General features: G+C 40.9%; 1 protein-coding gene across 3 annotated transcripts in view; it reads right to left on the bottom strand.

Annotated features, from left to right (window-relative positions):
- NAB1 (NGFI-A binding protein 1) overlaps positions 1–18,990 on the bottom strand; it is a 31,813-nt gene extending 12,823 nt beyond the window's left edge. Inside the window, exons 1-4 of one of the 3 annotated variants that reach the window (XM_054044633.1) lie at positions 18,789–18,990; positions 10,789–11,622; positions 4,425–4,558; positions 2,970–3,021 (exon numbers count right to left, since the gene is read on the bottom strand). In XM_054044633.1, coding sequence (XP_053900608.1) covers positions 2,970–3,021; positions 4,425–4,558; positions 10,789–11,622; positions 18,789–18,944 — 1,176 coding nt within the window. In that variant the 5' untranslated portion in view covers positions 18,945–18,990. Of the gene's footprint in view, positions 1–2,969; positions 3,022–4,424; positions 4,559–10,788; positions 11,623–18,488; positions 18,507–18,649; positions 18,668–18,788 lie in introns of those variants that run through there. The other 2 variants (XM_054044635.1, XM_054044634.1) reach the window with 2 other exon arrangements.
- Between the last annotated feature and the right edge of the window lie 209 nt (positions 18,991–19,199).

The following is a 19,199-nucleotide window of genomic DNA, read 5'->3' on the forward strand; positions in this document are numbered from 1 at the left end:
AAAAGCACGGATGGACACTATTTCTATCCAGTATGGAGAGAGAATTCTACAACATTTGCTACCATGTTTTGTCATACTTCTACCTTTTGTTAGAAAAATACTGCTAACAAAAAATAAAAGGTCAATAGAGAGAGATGTTTTCCCAATAAAATAACCCTGCAAAGGAAATGTGTAGTGAAACAATCTAACTATATATTTTTGAAAAATTAATATAACCTGGAATGTAAATTAGAGCCACAACTCATTAACACAAGTGAAATAACTGTCCTGCCACATAAATGCTATCTACAATAATACAGAACTCCCAAACATACAGAAAAACGTGGTGGTAAAATTGGGCCTCACCACTTCGTCAGTCATTCTGTATTAGTCGGGACTATGTCCTCTTTAATGAAACAATGTTTTGCAGCGCACAGCAGTAACAGGAAAATTCAGAAAAATATCATTTTGTAGACTGAGGACATTCAGTTCTTCAAGGGGGGGGGGGGAAATCACATGATTGAACTACTAGCCTTTTAAAATAAGTAGAAAAAGAGTGAACATATTTCTTCTGAACTATTGCAATGAAACAGTGAACAAAAAGCCTGAAGGTTCACTACTCTGTAAATACGAGAATACTTTCTCCTAGTGGTATTTAAGTCTCCTCTCCCAAACAACAGCCTTCCAAAGAACAGCCTAAAGTTTCAGCTTAAATCTACTGTTTTTCCATGTTTCCTTTTTTCCCCCATAAAAAAAAAATCCTCCCCCTCATTCCCCCCCAAAAAATCACTCTCTCATGGCTTATCATTTCAGTTGCTTAACCATTGTTAACTGCTACTGAGCAAAGGAAAAAAATTCCTAATGGTGAGATCTCAGACTGTGGAATAATCTAGCAAGAGAAGCAGTGGAAGCACCACTGCTTGAGTAATTTAAAACTAGATTGGGCAAAAGACATTGGAGAATATACTATAGGGAACCACAGTATTGTATATTGGCCATGGATAGTGATGGTGTAGATGACTCAATAGGGCTTTTCCTAGCTCTAAATTCTGGGTTTATAATACTAAAAAGCCAAGACAGGTCAAAGTGAATCCCAACACAAACACAGAATTACTGGCATGGGAGCTGTGAGTAAACCTTCAGAGCACACATTTACATAATTCAAATTACTGTATATATTTTAAATGCTGTCCAGGGCTGTAATCCATGTGTTGCACAACAAAATGACCAGGCTGCAATATGACTAAATTTTAAAAATGCTTTTATTTATATCTGGCTTTCAAACTAACTTCTCATTTTCAAGGAGAAAAAATGCACTTGTTTGAGTATTTGCCACATGAGACTGGCCGTTGCTTAGATAACAAATGTAAATCCTTGCACTACTTTGAAATAGTAGATTTTACAAATGACATATCATTCCTCAATGAAGGAATTAAATATGAAAAAAGTGCTATTTCAGTGTATTGCAAACCCTTACATTACAATTACATGATGAAGAACATACCACATACCTCCATGTTACATGCTATTATAATGCAGACCCATACTTAGCACATCGTAACGTACTATACCATTTATTTTAGTAGATGATATAAGGAGAATTGTAGCTGCATCAGATGATACCCAAGCAGCAGTGAAAAGGCTAATCAGTTAAAAAAAAATATCATAAAAGAAGATGAGCCAATCATATTGGATACTTATCCATATCTATGTAATGAGCTATTTAAAATGGACTTAATTTACTTTCCAGCACAGAAACTTAAGATACTTAAGACTTTAAGTAATCCTTAAGGTACTGCATATGCTGTCAGTCTGACCTTGAGAATATTTCCTCTTAACAAAGAATTTCCAATAGAACTTATGTTTAATGAAAGTTGTGTGTAGATGTGAATTTGTGTGTGTGTGTGTGTGTGTGCGCGCGCGCTGATAGATACATTTTCATTTGCAATTGATTTCTCACTTATTGACAGTTTTGGTGATTTAGTTATAGGCACATATGACCCATATCCTGCCATCAATTCCTATGCAAAACTCTCAATGAAATCAACAGAGAGTTCTGCATTTTGGATTTGATCCAAAGCCCATTGAAGTCAATGGAAAGACTCCCACTGACTTCAGTGCAATTGGGCCCTACAAGAAAAAAAACGGATGGGAGGATATTGCCTAGAGCTTGCAGTACATTTTCCAATGGGAAGAGTCCCACTCACACATGGAAAGCAGAATACTTGGACTAGATGTTCCATGGGGATCACAGGGCAGAATTCTGGCCTATGTTTTTATAATCTAAAGAAAACCAGTCCAATACACTTTCTATATATTTAACTTTTTTAAAAATTAAAAAATAGGATACAAACAACAAGTATCTGAGTAATCTATTTGGTATTTATTTTTCCTAAATTAATATTAATACTATGACAGAGGTGCCTAATTAAAAGTAAAAATTATTTTCTAAGTTTACAGAACTATGTCAGAGCCTTATAAGAATTTCCCTGAGCCACAGAAAAACAACATAAAAAACACACAAGACAATTGAGTTCAATGGAAGGAAATCTCCATGAGGAACCTCTGATAGCTTCCCCCACATTGGTCTCTCAGGGGTGGGCAGGATTTGTCTCCCAATCTCATGGCCCAAATCACAGAGACTGCAGAAAAAGCCTGAATATCCCTTGGGATCTGAAGCAAGCCCTCTGCACAGCGGTGGCCATACATCTATGTCAGCTCTGCCCCAACAGTGCTATTCTCCAGTCCCTCTTCCCCTACTCCACCTAGTATTTTCCCCCTCTCCACACACAGATCCCTGGTCCAAAAAGGAAGAACGTTATCACAAACAAAATGGATACTGCTATACAAAATTGTAAGCCATCAACAAATCGTAAGCCATCAGCATATCAAGTGCTCTCTAAACTATTTCTTTTAACAGGTTCTCTAACTTCGGGGCAAATCAATTTTTTTAATGTAAAACTTGGCATGTAGGAGTCACAATATCATACCTCTAGCTTAATTCTCTTTGGTGACAGTTCATCTCTATCTCCACATTTAGATCTAGAAGGAAAAAAAAACACACAATATTGATAAACAATATAAATATCCTGTCTTTACATATAAAAAGAGAGACAAATTTATCTCTGCTATAACCCACTAGATTCAACACCATTAAAATCAAGGGTGAATATGACCCAATGAGTGGGGGAAAACATTAATTTAGGGCCCCATCCTGCAACTCTTAACCACCCAACTGATACAGTGGAAGTCATTTGGAGTACTCGGCAAGCAAGGATTTGCAGGATTGGGCACTTAGACAGGAAAGCAGTTGAAACTCAACTAAGGGCAAGAAAGCCTGGTCAACACGATGAGGTGACAGAGCTGAAAGGCCTACTGTTTGTGCTGATCAGCTGTTAGGTAGAAAGGGCATTATTGGAGGAAAACAAGGGGAATGGAATTGGGGCAAAAACAGAAAAGATCATGCAGTGGGACAAAAAAAAGCCCCCCCCAATAAATTAACCCAAATTAGGTAGAAACTCAGCCCTGTGCAGAGGAGTAGCAGAAGGTGCATGCATCACTTAAGTCCTCAATAAAGCAGTACGTAGGCCTATGTGCTGGTGTTTTGAACAGAGATGAATTTCACCTTAAAGCAGAAAGTTCCAGCATGATCTTTAAGACAAAATGCCCTTTGGCGTCTGTTACCCAAGATGGGAGAAGACGCTAGCACAGTCGGGCATGCATATTAAACAATATTCTTAAAAAATTCCTGAAAACATATGAAAAATATATTTTCAACACTGTGTGTAATATCCAAGAGATATCAACTTTTGATAGTAATATATAGAACATACTGAAAAATATTAGTCATATCTATGGACATGTTTTGTAAAATGCATTTATTCTGTAATACACAGACAATAACCTGATATAAACACGTATCCTGTTTTCCGCTGCTTGATTTGATAACTATTTTAAAAAGGGACATTGTCCATTTAAATTTGGTCCCAAATTATTAATTTTTAAAACAAGTGTTTATAAACTACCCTTGACTACCTTTGTCTTTCATACATGCTCTAGGTAGGCTGTTTAAGCCCTGACGATTTATATTAACCTTGAAATAACAAATGACTCAAAATTTAAAATGCTTGCTTCTTAGAGATGGTATATTGAAGGGTATTGTATACACAGTTATTGAATCTGGAGAACCAAAAGGCTGGTGAAAGGATTAAAATAGCTCCATGCCAATAAAAGTGATTGTAACAATATGAAAGGTTCCATGGTTTACACGGTATTAATGATGATTTCTATTTTCCATATGTATGTGCTCCCTCCCGCCTAATGTAAACATTTTGCTAGCTGCAGAGGAGGAAGAATGAAAAGAGATTTCTAATGCTTCACAAAAAATTCTATTAAACGGATTACTTCATAGAAAATAAAGTTCCCCTGAGTTTATTAAAGCTTACTTGGTGGTCCTGTAAGTGTACTTGTATGTAACTTCTCGAGAGATCTGCCGAGCCAGCGCAAAGAGTTCATCTCTCCTGGTTAACAATGCATTATCTTTAACACACAGCTGAGCGGCTGCTTCATTAACTGTTAGCTGGAAGTTAAACACACAAAAATATTCTTGACTTCCTCAAAACATCACCTATTGACCCTTGTAAAAGTATCCAATTGTGTGACATGATGACAGATTTCAACACTGAGTCACATTACTTATAATTTTATAATGAATCTGGAGGATTTCCTCAAATTGTGAATACTCATCCTTTCCCAGATACTTGCCTCAGTTATAAAGATACATAAATATGGTAGATACATTTAGTGTTCTTTAAAGTGTTTATTATAACTCTCTCTGATGTAAGCTACCTTTTCCTCACCCCAATGTTAACTAAACCCCAGTATGAAACAGCACCTCCTAATGTTCAAAGATTTGGCTCCCAAAGATTATTTTTTATAAATGCCAGTGCAGAAGAACATGCACAAGGCTTGAAAAATCCACTTGACAGTGGTGCGTAGGAAGATTTCCCTGATGAATGACGTGTAAGCCATCAGTTTCTGCAGAATGTAAACGGTCTTATAAAAAAGTATGTTTCTCACCCTTATACTTGTGAAAATTATATCTGAATGCAAATCAAATCTAAACCAATGCAGTGATGTCTTCCTGAGCCTGCTGGGACACCATCCTAGTGTGTCTGAGGCTGCCCATAGCTTTACAAAGCAGCAAAACGAAATTAACAAGGCTCAAGTCAGTTTCACTACTGCTATGAAATCATGTAGGGCAGTGGTTCTCAACCTATTTACCATTTTGGGCCACATATGAGGCCCACAATGTGTTATGTGGGCTGCATCCAATATTATCTGTATGACCCTGGGAGCAGGACAGTAGGCTTGCAATTACACTGAAGCATTGGCAAAAACTATGAACAACTTGTCACCCGCTCCTCCCCTCCCGTGCTTTATACCTTGGTATCTAGGAAGCCATCCCCACATCTCTCATGAAGACCCCTTCGTAAGCAGACTTTTTTTAAAAAAAAAATTGCCTTAAAGGATGAAACTGGTCACAAACTTTTTATTTATCAGACAAGTTTATTGGCTTCAGTTGGAAGTTCTTTGGAAATATACCTTAAAAATTATCTTCAATTCAATTAGAGTTTGTGACGTGGCCTGTTTTGTGGATTTAAAGAATATTAAGAAGTGGACCAGTCCTCAACTAAATCATTCCAGCCAGGGCTTTGTCAAGCCTGACCTTAAAAACCTCTAAGGAAGGAGATTCCACCACCTCCCTAGGTAACCCATTGGCCTGCTAAACCCAGGGTTGTGAGTTCAATCCTTGAGGGGGCCATTTAGGGATCTGGGGCAAAAATCTGTCTGGGGATTGGTCTTGCTTTGAGCAGGGGGTTGGACTAAATGACCTCCTGAGGTCCCTTCCAACCCTGATATTCTATGATTATATGACCTCAGAAGTAACTACTGTTCATAATTATATTTCTTAAGCATATTTCATGTACTCGGTGTGAATTTACACTAAACTACACTATTTAAAATATAGACTTGAAGACCCAGGAGAGGCATTCTGGCCTAGTAGTTACTGCACTACATATACTTAATAGATAAACTACATCTATTGTTTGATCCTACAGTCACTGAAAGACCAAACCGCTTACTGAAGTCAGATGCACTAGAGTGACAGGATCAGACCCATTTTATCCTGCAGTTACTATATATTGTCAACACAGCAGACTGTATTAAAATCATGAATAAGACAGTTGCCTAGCAGACCAGAAAACTCAAGGGGTGATTTAAAAAAAAAAGAAATAAAAAAGAAACCCATCCTATATATTCTTTTACAGAAAGATTACTGCAAAACAAATAAATGGAAAGGCAAGAGATTTATGAATACAACACTCATATAAAAACTGATATTCAAGTGTTAATCTCTGTATATTGCTTTTCATTTACTATGTTTTAGATATCCTTTGAGGATCATTCTTCACACACAATGCTTACTACTTCAGCATCAGTATGTTATTCATACTGTACACTTGCATAACAATTCACATTACTTCATAACTGGATATAGTCTTAGAAGGTTGCAATAATAAAAAAAGATAACGAACACTTTTGTTTACTCCTGGCAAGTGCTTTATCATAATACTGAAGGATAGCCAACTATTTGGTGGTTTGTTTGTTTTTTTTGGGGGGGGGGGGGGGAGGTTTGTTTTTCTTTCTTCTCTTAGTCAGTTTCTCCATGATCACTGCAAACCCAGCCTTATTGAGCCAGAAGTACAGGTCATGGCTTCCTCCCTTTTCAATAGGCAGCAGACTGCAGCTAGCAGGTAGAAAAATTCAGTGCTGTGTGCCACAAAATGAGAATCCCTTCCTGGGAATTCTAATTGTAAAAAGCAGGGATTTCTAGCAACCATTCCAATTAAGTATACATTTCCATCAACAGAGTTAGAAGATTCCCCTGCCACACAGACAGAGAAAATTAAATATAAAGTCTCTCCCCCAGCTCCTATAAGTCAAAAAAAGTAAATAATTTAAGTGAAGTCAGACAACATATACTACTCATTTTTGCTATTCCCGTGTTTTCTTCACCCCATAATTTTCTTGTGTTTTACACGTAGTCATACAAACACCAAAATATTAAATACACAAAGTTACATTTGTAAAACGGAGCTGAATCAAACACCTAAGAGCCACCAAATTCCAGGGTATGGCCAAAACAAGCTTCCTTTAATCCAATCCATTGTGCCTCAGTCTCGTAGCCCCATATTTGGAAACCTGTGCAATACTGAGACAATGGGATAGGTTAAAGACAGTGTTTTAATATATTAACTCAGAACTTCCTTGTTCTGAGGGTTTTATGTCAGACCTTAACATTAAGTCAATGTTGGTTTTAGTTTTTTTCTTTTTTCCTTTGTAGATAGTCATGATTAAAAAAACCCCAATAAGTCCACACCTCTCTCTGGCTTCTACTGACTGCACAGCACTTTTGAAAGTGCACCTGACATGGTAAAGAATGAGAGGTCTGAAGAGGAGCTCTGTGTAAGCTTGAAAGCTTCTCTCTCTAACCAACAGACGTTAGTCCAATAAAAGATATCACCTCACCCACCTGGTCTCCCTATTATTATATATTAACAGAAAGGAGTGAATCCTGCCTCTCTGCAATTCTTCAGCATTCTGTTTAGCTTGTAGTGTCAACATGCAACCACATCATTTGTTGTAGCAGCTCCTTCAGAGCCATGCACTCACAAGACAACTTAATGTTCAGTATGGGACAAATCCTCTCCTCAATATTCAACCCAAGAAACTCAGCTGGATGATGGGGAATTCTCCACAGGAAGAATCCCCTTCCCAGGCTTCAACGCCTCTCTGCAGCTGCTACTCCAGACAGAAGGCTAGAGTAGAGTCTGCAAGCCTTGTGTGCCTCTATTCTATGAGAGGGAAGAGAATGAAGGGTCACTGAGGATCCACCCGGCCCCAAATCCTGACTGTGCAGCAATGTACACAGATCTCCCAGAACCTGCAGGGATTGCACATGCCTGGCAGGGACTCTTCAAATTCTGTCTCCAACACCGGTGCACTGAGACTGCACTTGGCCTGCAGTCATAAAGTAACAGGACAGGATTTGCATCTGTATGTTGGATGACCTCATAACACTGAGCTATGCATTTTCAATGTAGTGCACAAGTAGGAATTGCACTGCTAAATGGGCATGTTAGACACGTGGCCAAATCGCCACAAGTTTCATCAAAATGTATCACCAATATGTAGTAAAAATCCCTATGAGAAGTTATTACTGGTGTGACGTTGCAGTCTATATGGTTTTATAAAAATATGTTAATGAGTTAATATAATGTAACCGGAATACGCTTCATGCAAAAGGTCTTTTGTAAGGTATCATTACAAAGCTTATAATCTACTGAGTGTAATCATCCTATTTGTATAAATGTACCACTCTTGTATCTGAAACTAGAAATATGAAATACAACTCTGAGGGCCTATTGTAATTATGCAAAGTGTGGGCCATTAATGGGGGTGTGGAATCTTGAGGACTCCAATTAACCAGGACAATTGTCTGCAGATGGGTGTGTTTTACCTATAAGTCTTCCTGTATACGTGTGTGCTGGCAAGTGGGCAATGAAGTTTTGCAGTGACATGTGATCATGTCACCTGAACTGGAATCCATTTTTAACCTGGTGTCTGTCCATTGAGAAAAATTGGGGATGGGAACCCAGAGAGGGACAAAGGATTCCCGCCTTATGCAAAAGATATATAAAGGGGCAGAACAGAATAAAGGGGGAAGAGGAGCCATCATGAAGAATCCCCTAGCTACCACCTGAGTTGGAACAAGAGCTGTATCAGGGGAAAGAATTGTGCCCAGGCCTGGAAGGTATCCAGTCAGAGGAAAAAATTTACTGAAGCATCTCTGAGGGTGAGATTATCTGTATTCAGTTTGATTAGACATAGATTTGCGCATTTTATTTTATTTTGCTTGGTGACTTACTTTATTCTGTCTGTTACTACTTGGAACCACTTAAATCCTACTTTCTGTATTTAATAAAATCACCTTTTACTTATTAATTAACTCAGAGTATGTATTAATACCTGGGGGAGCAAACAACTGTGCATCTCTCTGTCAGTGTTATAGAGGGCGAACAATTTATGAGTTTTCCCTGCATAAGGTTTATACAGGGTAAAACGGATTTATTTGGGTTTAGACCCCATTGGGAGTTGGGCATCTGAGTGTTAAAGACAGGAACACTTCTGTTAGCTGCTTTCAGGTAAACCTGCAGCTTTGGGGCAAGTAATTCAGACCCTGGGTCTGTGTTGGAGCAGATGGGAGTGTCTGGCTCAGCAAAACAGGGTGCTGGGGTTCCGAGCTGGCAGGGAAGGGAGGGGTAGAAGTAGTCTTGGCACATTAGGTGGCAGCTCCCAAGGGGGGTTCTGTATTCCAACCCATCACAACTGGGTATGTGCAATTGCTTCTTAAAAGTAAATATTAATTTTAACTGAGCTTGGTGTTTTTTTCCAAAACACCAAGAGGGTCTAGTTTACATTATGGATGACACACCTACAAAAACTTCTTTTTAAATTGTCATTTTAAGTTACAGAAATGAAAACAAGTGTAAAACCAGTAAGCTTCTTTGACACGCCTATAATGTGAACATAGCCCTTCCTTTTGGGAAGTACACCTCATGACAAATCTCAAATCAGACTGAAATGTTGCAATCACTTAACTGTCAAGTGGTGATGCAGCATTCATTATATCAACACTTATCTGGCACTGCTTTAGTTTATGTTTATTCTTCTGTAGTACCCTACTTGAGCACTAAAACACCAATTCCCAATAGAGACAACCCTATTGCATTACAACATATACAGTTATTAGCTTCCAGAAAGAAGGCTAGAATGAAAAAGGAGTACATGCGTGTGTATGTTTAAAGCAAGGTATGTAAGCAACTCTGCTATTCTTCAGGCATCCAAGGACAAGCCCTCAGGTCAGAGCCTACTCTTCACTGGGGCTATCCTCCACCCCTGCAGATGACAACAGCACATACTTTTTACAGCCTAGGCAATCACCCCAGATTACCTGTACTGGGCCCAAGGAAATGCAAAGGTTTTACAACTAATCTCGAACCCAATCCAGAGAATAACTAGGTCTTGTGGGCTCTTGTCTGCAGAATTCCCTCTGCCTCACACCAGCTACACAGTGAGGCCTAGAGCAGAGGGAAGGCAGTGGAGCTGTATTAATCAAACCAGGTAACAAGGTCACCTGAAACAAGCAGTTTCAAATATATACAGAGGAGACTTGTTTGCTCTCTAAAAGTGGAAAGAGGTACAGAAAGGCAAGACTGGTCTGGAGAGAGGCCCAGCCTTTAGAAGCCTTTGTATAACAACGATTTGCTGTTTAAAGGGTTGATCTGTTCATTTCTATTTGTTCATGTCTTCTAAGTCTCTCTGAAATAGATCTCGGAAGATGTGCATTTTAAATCACTAATGCAAACACATACAAACACAGGAAAAAGAACAGGAGTACTTGTGGCACTTTAGAGACTAACAAATTTATTAGTCTCTAAGGTGCCACAAGTACTCCTTTTCTTTTTGCGGATACAGACTAACACGACTGCTACTCTGAAACACAGGAAAGGTTTCCTATTTCATCCCATAACTCAGTGGCAGTGCTGACTTGCACAGACACACACACACTCTTCTCATTATATAATAGGAAGTGAAACAAGTGTCCATAGGAAAACAGCATCCTACCATCTAAAAAGGGGGATGGTAACGGGGAAAGCTCATTCCAGACTCAGTTATTTTTACCTCATGAAGGGTGAGATGTTTGCCATCCTTTCTTTTCGAGTCAAATCTGCCATATATTGCACTGTATTTCCTAATCTCCTCCTCTTTGCGAGGGTCCTCGTCATTCATCTCAAAAATGTGACCAATCATCTTTGCCAGCTTCTTGTTCGTTTTCAGTAACTCCTTTACCTCATTCAAGTCACTTTTGGGCAGGGAGGGAACCATACGTTCCACGCATTCGGCAACTGACAGAGCAGCCGCAGCATCTAGAGTCTCAGTGTTTTCCTTTGGTGAAGCTGGAGAGCCAAGGTCAGCAGGGGAAAGGCTGTGTTCGCTCTCTGTAGTGTGGTGACCTTGCCAGAGTCTTGGTTCATTGCCACTCTGCAGCGCTAAGTTTCCTACCACATCAGATTTGCCCGCACCCACACTTTGCACGCATGTGGTGGCAACACATTTTGGAATCTTCAAGTGAGGCTCCCTGGTATTACTATTCCTTTCGTAACTAGGGCAGGATATTCCCAGCCAAGCAGGGGACCCTTCTGGTAATTTATAGATTGGAATGCTACTGACTGGTAAAGAAGTGAGAGGCTGATTAAAAAGACCAGGGTTTGTGACCCAGTCCCTCAAAGCCTTTTGCAGTCTTCGGACATGAAGAGGCTTGCTAGCCATGCCTACGAGAGCCATTATCTCCAAGAACTCCTCTTCGCCTGCTTCACATAGCTGTTGCACATCATCACCTCCCTGCTGAATGAAGGCATCAAAGTAGAATAAGAGATTTGCTTTTTGTAATATTCGATAGAGTTGCAACTCCCCAAGGGTTCTGGGTAAAGCTGACGCCATCACAGATGATAGAACCTGCAAAGAGTAAGAACGTTAATTACAGAATAGTCTTTACACTACAAAATCTTACTCATATTCCTAAACCTAAGGATGTTAGAGAGACCAGATAGGTGAGGTAATATCTTTTATTGGACCAACTTCTGTTGGTGAGAAGCTTTCAAGCTTACACAGAGCTCTTCTCCTGGTCTGGGCAAAGAAGAGCTCTGTGTAAGCTCGAAAGCTTGCCTCTCTCACCAACAGAAGTTGGTCCAATAAGATATCATCTCACCCATGGCTACAACACTGCACAGACTTCAGGTTATTAACTCAGAGGGGAGGATATTCTCTCTCATTTTAAGATCTTTAACAGCTACAAAGAAAGGTGTTGCATTTTGCCCTTTGACCAATAGGCATGCTATTGGATAAGGTGCTTTCATTTTTAGGGATGAAAATCCATGGCTGAAACATTTCTGAATAAAGCTCAACGGACCCCAGGCTGAAATTTCAATGAAACCGTGAAAGAAAAAAAGTAATTCAAGGATGGACTTAGCTTATTTTCAGTTTCCCCCTTCAGATTTGTTCCTAAGACCACCACACTATATTTCTTTTGCTGCTGCTTAGTGGAGCTCTTTGTGACTATTTCAAGTCAAAACATAACAGACTACCTCAATGGTAACATAGTATTTGCCTACACAATAAAGGAAACAGACCCCCCCAACTCTGACTTCTCTTACCCCTGGACTCACGCTGTCCCCAAATGCCTGGATTAGGGCTGGGAAAATAACCTTTCAGGCATGCTGTAACACCTATCAAATTTGTGCTCTGGTGGACTGTGATGGGAAGGTGCTGAAGTATCAAGAATTCCTCAGACATCTTGTGAAGACTTCCCATTTTCAAAACAGAGGGGGACCTAGTGCCTGCCTCTGCTCATTTCAATTTTGGCAATATCACCCAAAGGGGCAGAGAGAGGGACTGACTAATACTCTCTCTCGGTTAGTGAAGTACTGAAGAATTCAGGCTGTTACAGCTTAAATCCACATCTTGAACTCTGCCTGGTAACTAATAGGCAGCCCATACATATTATACTGATGTTCATGCCCTTGACATGAAGCCCCATTCAGTAAAAGGGCTGTTGCATTCTGAATAGTCCCAACATGCAGCCCCACCTCCACGCTCCATGGAAGAAGTGATCTACTTTCATATTTGCAGACAGAGTATTTGTATTTGTTTCACTATAGGGAAAGGGGCATCAAAGTCCCTTGTTACCCATAAATCCTGTGAATGTTACTGCTGATAACCAGCAAAGCCCTGGGGAATTTCAATTTTTTTAAAATTATAAATATCAAATCAAAGGTTAGTTTTACAGATTCAATGGGGTAGTTTCCAGTATTATTGTTTTAAGCTAAATCATTGGTCATGAAAGGCTGGATTGCATAATTTATAGTCTGCTATGGAAGTACTGGGACTACAATGTAAAACAGGACAGCTAATATTCTTCCTGATCTCCTCTCACACAGCACTTTAAAATGGACAGATTAGAAGCCTACAGGGAAAATTTTACAAAATGTGATGAATTCTACAAATTACTGGTCAGTGCAATAGCTTTCAAAAACACTTAAATACCAGAATGAATAACTGTGTGTGTGCAGGGACGTTGCTAAGAAAAAATTAAGAAGAAATTATTTTTACATTTTTATGACCTTTTGCTATCAACAACAGCCCTTAAGCATCCCAAGAAAATTGCAGGAACCAATAACGTTAGAGCTGAACTTTGGTAACAAAGATTTAGTTTTTAGATGCCTATTAAAAAAAGCTTTGATTTAATACTACCAATGAAACTGAAAATTAAGAGAACTATGTCAACTTCTCAAGCCAGATATGGCAGTGACAGGACGTGTGTGAACATTCAGGTAAGAAAAGGACTTGCACAAGTTTTATTAAATTTTCTCCACTGGGGTGTCTGAATCACAATTGATAGCATTAACTGTTTTGAGCAGCCACCTTAAGTGTCACAACTGGTTAGACCAGAACCTAACGAGTTATAACCTATGAAAAGGTAATATGAAATTGTATAGATTTATAAACATTAAATATTGCTGCAAAATAGTTTAACTTACTGCAGATACCAATACAGATCGTCATCATCCTCACGTGAAGTTATGCATTTGACAGATTTCATTAAAAGTTACATAACTCAACAATTTATGAACTTTCATTAACAGAATGCCAATATACTAAATGGACTTTGTTCAAATTTTGGGAAAAAGCAGCAGTGGAATTACATCCAGCCCATAAGCCCTAGGCAAGGCATGGAGCTGCCTTTCCGGTCTACAGCCCAGCAGCCCTTACCCAGAGGTTCTAACCAACAAATCTGCTCATGACAGATAAAACTGGATTCATATATACTATGGAGAAATCGGTAATGAGTCCACAGTACTGGCTGTGCTGGATTCACATTTAGAGCAAGAGTAAAATCCCCGTCTTGCACTTTAGAAACTGAATTTAGTCTTCAAATTTAGCACTACAACTCTTCAGAGGATGAGTAAATTTTCGACATAATTTTTTTAATAAGATAATTACTAATGTTTGCAGAGGAGACATTTACAAATGGTCCTTTTTGAGATATTGCCCTCTCCCCCCCCCCCCCCCCCCGGTCACATTTATCTGGGTTCTTCGAGCTCAATTTCACACATACTAATAACATCTCAGATACGGGCCACCTCTGGATTTTTAAAATTAAACAGAAACTGTCATTCCCCCTGCTGAAGTATAACCTTACACGGTCAGATACTGCCGTTTTCTGATGCTGCCAGCCTGCCTCCCTGACTCACTACCTCCATTCAGCCCACAGACCCTAAAGCCAGGGGGTAGGCAGGATGGTCAGGAGCATGGGGGAAAGAGATGGTGCTTGAGCAGGAAGGAAGGCTACAGGAAGGAGGACTGTGAGGAATGCTGTGCAGGGAACTGGAGTCTCTGTGGGAGCCCATATTAGATCTAAGCTCACAGACTGGACTCTCAGATGCATTGTTGCCTGGACTGCTGAGGGAGTCAGGCATCACTGCCAAGGTGTCAGCGCATCCATCCAGGTCCTCATGGCATTGTTGCTTGCCATGCCAGGGAACTTGAGGCAGCATGTCAAGACAAGACATGCATCATCAGTACTTCAGCGTTGCTGCCATAGCTTCCTAATATGGTAAGCAGCAGTGCTGAGGAGACCATGAGAAGCAACTATATAAAAAAAGGCAACAGTGAGACCTCTATGCACACCCATCCAAGACCCTCGTTTATATCCCCCACCAAAGGGAAAGAGTTGGCGATTTTACCAAAGGAGGCATGGGGGCCATATATGTGCCTTCCTTCACACCCTTCTTGGGAGATCTCAGCCTCCCAATCTCTAGTCCCAGTGCTATGACCGGCTTGGGTCCGGTAGATTCATACTCTCCTCTGGCAACACACAGGAACGTGCCCAGAAAAAGCTGACACTGCAGGAGGCAGCCAATAGCTCCGTCTGTCAGACACTTCCAACTGCAAGTCTCTGCCCTCTGTTGTGATGTGAGAAGGAGACTTGAACTACCAGCACACTGGCATTACAGCTGGGGGACGTGAAAACCTCTCCACAGAGTCTGTGGGGAGCATGGTTTCCTCCGCCTCCCATCCTCTATCCCTGCTAACCTTTTCATGACAGCTTCAAGCCTCATTCTTCCTGTCAACTCACTGTGGGGGAAGAGGCAGGGAAGAGCATAAGGGGAGCAGGTGTGTGTGTATAATTAAAGAGCAATCCAGACTGGGCATGGAGGACCATGGGACTCTACAGAGGGGATATGGGAAAGAAACGTGTAGAAAGCCAGAACAGAGAACAGGGTTGGGACACAATGAGGAGAATCCAGATTAACATTCATGTGAATATGTACAAATAACACTAATGCAGATTTTTTTAAACATACAAAACACCCAATCTAGGGAATTCCCCTAAACAAGAACACTTTAAAATACATTTAAGGTTACATACACCAACAATACAGCCACTAGTTAAATCGTTACCCATCCTTTGCAACCCACAGCCATGCATTCTTCTTCTGACATCTCCTCACTCTCATTCCCCACCCACCGTGTGTGTTCTCCCTCTGAACACCACGTCATCTGAACTCTGACCACAAATATTAAATACTAAAAAAACAAAATACAGCGTTATTACAGACTTTCAACAATAACTTCCCAGAATGCTAAAGCTTTATTACAAGCAATTCCCTCCATTAACACACAAACATAAACAATCAGAAGTCTACACCACACATAATCATTTACTTCAACGCCACATCAACATCCTGAACAATCAGAAAGCAACCATTTCTAGCCATTCCAGCTGGTAGGAGCAGAGGATGCACATTTTGCGTGGAGATAGAGGGAGGAGGCATACTAGCTGTACACGGTGGATGTGGGGAGGTAATGCAGAGTAGAACTCAGGGTTGTGGGCTTCAAGTGATTTCCCAGCTTTTTTATGGTTGTGTTTTTGCAGTTGAGCAATTTTAACAGTGTTTTTAGTAGAAGTTTTTGTTTAGGAGGGATAGTATTATAATTAAGCCATCACTAATTTAAATAGGAGTTGGCATAAGAAAAAAAAAATGAAATTCTTGCTTTTTCTTAACCTGTAAGGTTAAATTTATTACAGCCAAAGCATGTTGGTACTACAGTACTTCTGCATCATTACAACCTGAGGCAAGAAGTTTTGTTTTTGTTACCAGCTTGTATTTTTGAAGAATTTTGAACTGTGACATCAAGTTCGTTCTGCCCTGAAATGGAACAAAAGGCCTAAACCTAAGATTGTGTTTAGAAGGAAACTGGTGAGGTTAGCGGGTCCAAATTTGGAAAATCTTTTCAAGTGTTTGAGCAGACTGTGCTAATTTACTGATTTCCCCACTATGGCTATGCCACATTCACCTGTTCCCCGGCCAGATTCGCATTGAAAATTAGGTGCTACGAGTTGGATGTCAGTGCCATCTTCAGTGAACAAGTGTGTGCACATGTTGGGAAGTTCAATAAGAGTTAATGAATCTTCACTGCATCTTTTAGATTTCAAATATAATCTAAACTGCTTTAGTCTCTCTAAAGGGAGACAAAAATAGGGTACCAGTGCTCTGATCCTGCAAGCTGCTCTGCACAGGTGGACACCTGATCCTACATGGAGCTCCACTGACATCAATAGAGCTTCACGCGGGCATAGGGGTCTGCTGTGCAGAGCATGTTAAGGATCTATTCTAGTCAGGGTCCTACATCACCATCCTTACTGTTGTAGCTTTGCCTCCAGGCTTGGGTTATTACAACAGTACCCATAAGTAAATCCTGCATATAAAAAAGGTGATTATTCCATAATATATTCTGATCACTCTTGGTGTTTTGAAAAGTCTCCAAAGACAAACTACATTCAGATTTGAGAGTTAGCTGCTATGCATATTCGTTATATTTTTGTAGCAAGTCTTTCTAAAAGACTTAACTATGGAAACAAGTTGCAGTAGCCAGACCTAAAAAGTGATAAGAGGTAGACAAGATTATTGTACCAAAATAAAAAAAAAAAATCTAAGGTGATTCTCTAGTCTATTAAATATAAATTTCATAGTCAAATACAGCAAGATGTGTATCTACATGATAAATATTTTGAAACTGTAAGACAACCAGGTACTGGAAAAAATTACACCACTGAACCTAAACATTTATTTACCAACTACGAAATATTCACTACAGACGCTCCATTTTTAGTTAACCTTGCTATGCCAAGGTAATCCATCAAGTTTTGTTTATGGCTGCAAACATATTAGTTACAACCAAATTCATAGATCAGATGTCCCGTCTTTCACACAACTAAGGTGCAACTTGGATCATAACAGAATTGGCCTGAAAGGAAAAACAAACAAACCAGATACCAGAAAAATATTTTTCAATTTTATATTTAAATTTGTATGTAAAAATCTCTTCACAATCCCTGAATTTGGGAGAAACAAGACACCTAGAATCAGTAACCCAACACTTTCACCTAGGTTTTGGAGATCCCTATAAAGACACATGACCTTTGTAGGTCCGTTTATTAAGGTGGTTTTGATTTTCTATTAATGATGTGCGTACACAAGCATGAACAGCATATTACTGCACATGTGGGTGTATGTACTGGATATGAAGTAAAACAGACACCCAAGCACAAAAGAATTGCACTTATTTTTACCTAATCTGTGTTTCTACAGATCAGATGAAGTTATTTTTGAAGACACAATGCCAAGAGAGATTTTTAGTGTTTCTTTTAGCAATGAGATACAACAAACCCAATCGAGACAACAACTAATGAAGCAGTAAATTAACCTTTACAATACTTTTTATGAAGTAAAATCATTAACATTTTGTGCAATTGCAAAATCCTTCTATTACCCAGAGCTCTGGGACACAGAGCCCACAGCCTCACACCCAATGCCCTAACTGGTACAGTTGGGATTGCACCCCCTCCCCCAACTCTGAAGGAAGAGACAATGCAAGGATGTTTCTGTACTTTCCGCCTACTCCCTCATCCCTTTTGCACTGGATTTCTCTGGGAATCACCCACACACACACACATGAATCCGCCCTCTCCTTCCGGCAATCTGCAGCAGCAGCAGCAGGAATAAACTCCTCAGCAGCAGCAGCAACGAAAACACCCCACAGGGCAGAGAAGCAGCATTTTTTTTCTTTTTACAGTCCATTTTATCCTTCTCTCTCCCTTCCCACGCCCATCCTTCTCGTCCTTAATGTTTCTACAACTATAGTACACAGCCCCTCATCATCATGGCATCCGAGCACCTAAGCAAGGCTGAACAATAACTTTTCACTTCCCTTGCAGTAGCTTTCACAGACCCTTTGTTGTAAGATATATAAACACCTACACGCAAACATATATATATTCACACACTTTCCAAAAGATAAAGCACACTTTGCAAGAGGAGCCACACTCCTGCGCTGCGCACTACATCCACTTCACAAAAATACAGGTACGTATCTAGACGACACATGATCTGCAACAGGGTAATGCCGTGGCTTAACACACACTCTGCAACAGGCTGTCTGCACGCGCACCCCCGGCCAGACTTTGCAGCGGATCCCAAGTTTTGCAGCAGGCAGCGCACACGCTCGCGGGGCACTAGCCGTCTCCATGCACCCTCGCCGCGCAGGGGGGACATACATACTTCGCAGGAGGATGGTGCCGCCGCTGCTGCCGCCGCCGCCGCCGGCCGCCCGGGGGTTTCCTCCGTCCTGCCCCGCCGCTGCAGACTCAGCCCCGAAGTTACTGCCAAGGACCCCCCCTGCCTGCGCGCTGCCAGCCCAGACTCCTCCTCTCCCATGGACGGGGCGGGTGGGCGAGCCGGGCCCCTCCACCTCTTCCCTGGCCGGGGCTCGCCGGGCGCGCACGCAAGGAGGGCGGGTCGGAGGGAGCCGCCTCCCGCCCCCGCCGCCCCCTCCCCCTCCCGCGCGGTCACATGGGGAGATTCCGCTCTTGCTCCATGCGCCGCGCTCCGGCGCCCTCCCACGCGCGGCCGCGTGACGCAGATCCTGGCGTGGGCCGCGGAGGGGTGGGGGAGGCTGCGGGCCCGGCTGGC

This window comes from Malaclemys terrapin, chromosome 11 (genome assembly GCF_027887155.1).
Source record: "Malaclemys terrapin pileata isolate rMalTer1 chromosome 11, rMalTer1.hap1, whole genome shotgun sequence".
Lineage (NCBI taxonomy): Eukaryota > Metazoa > Chordata > Testudines > Emydidae > Malaclemys > Malaclemys terrapin.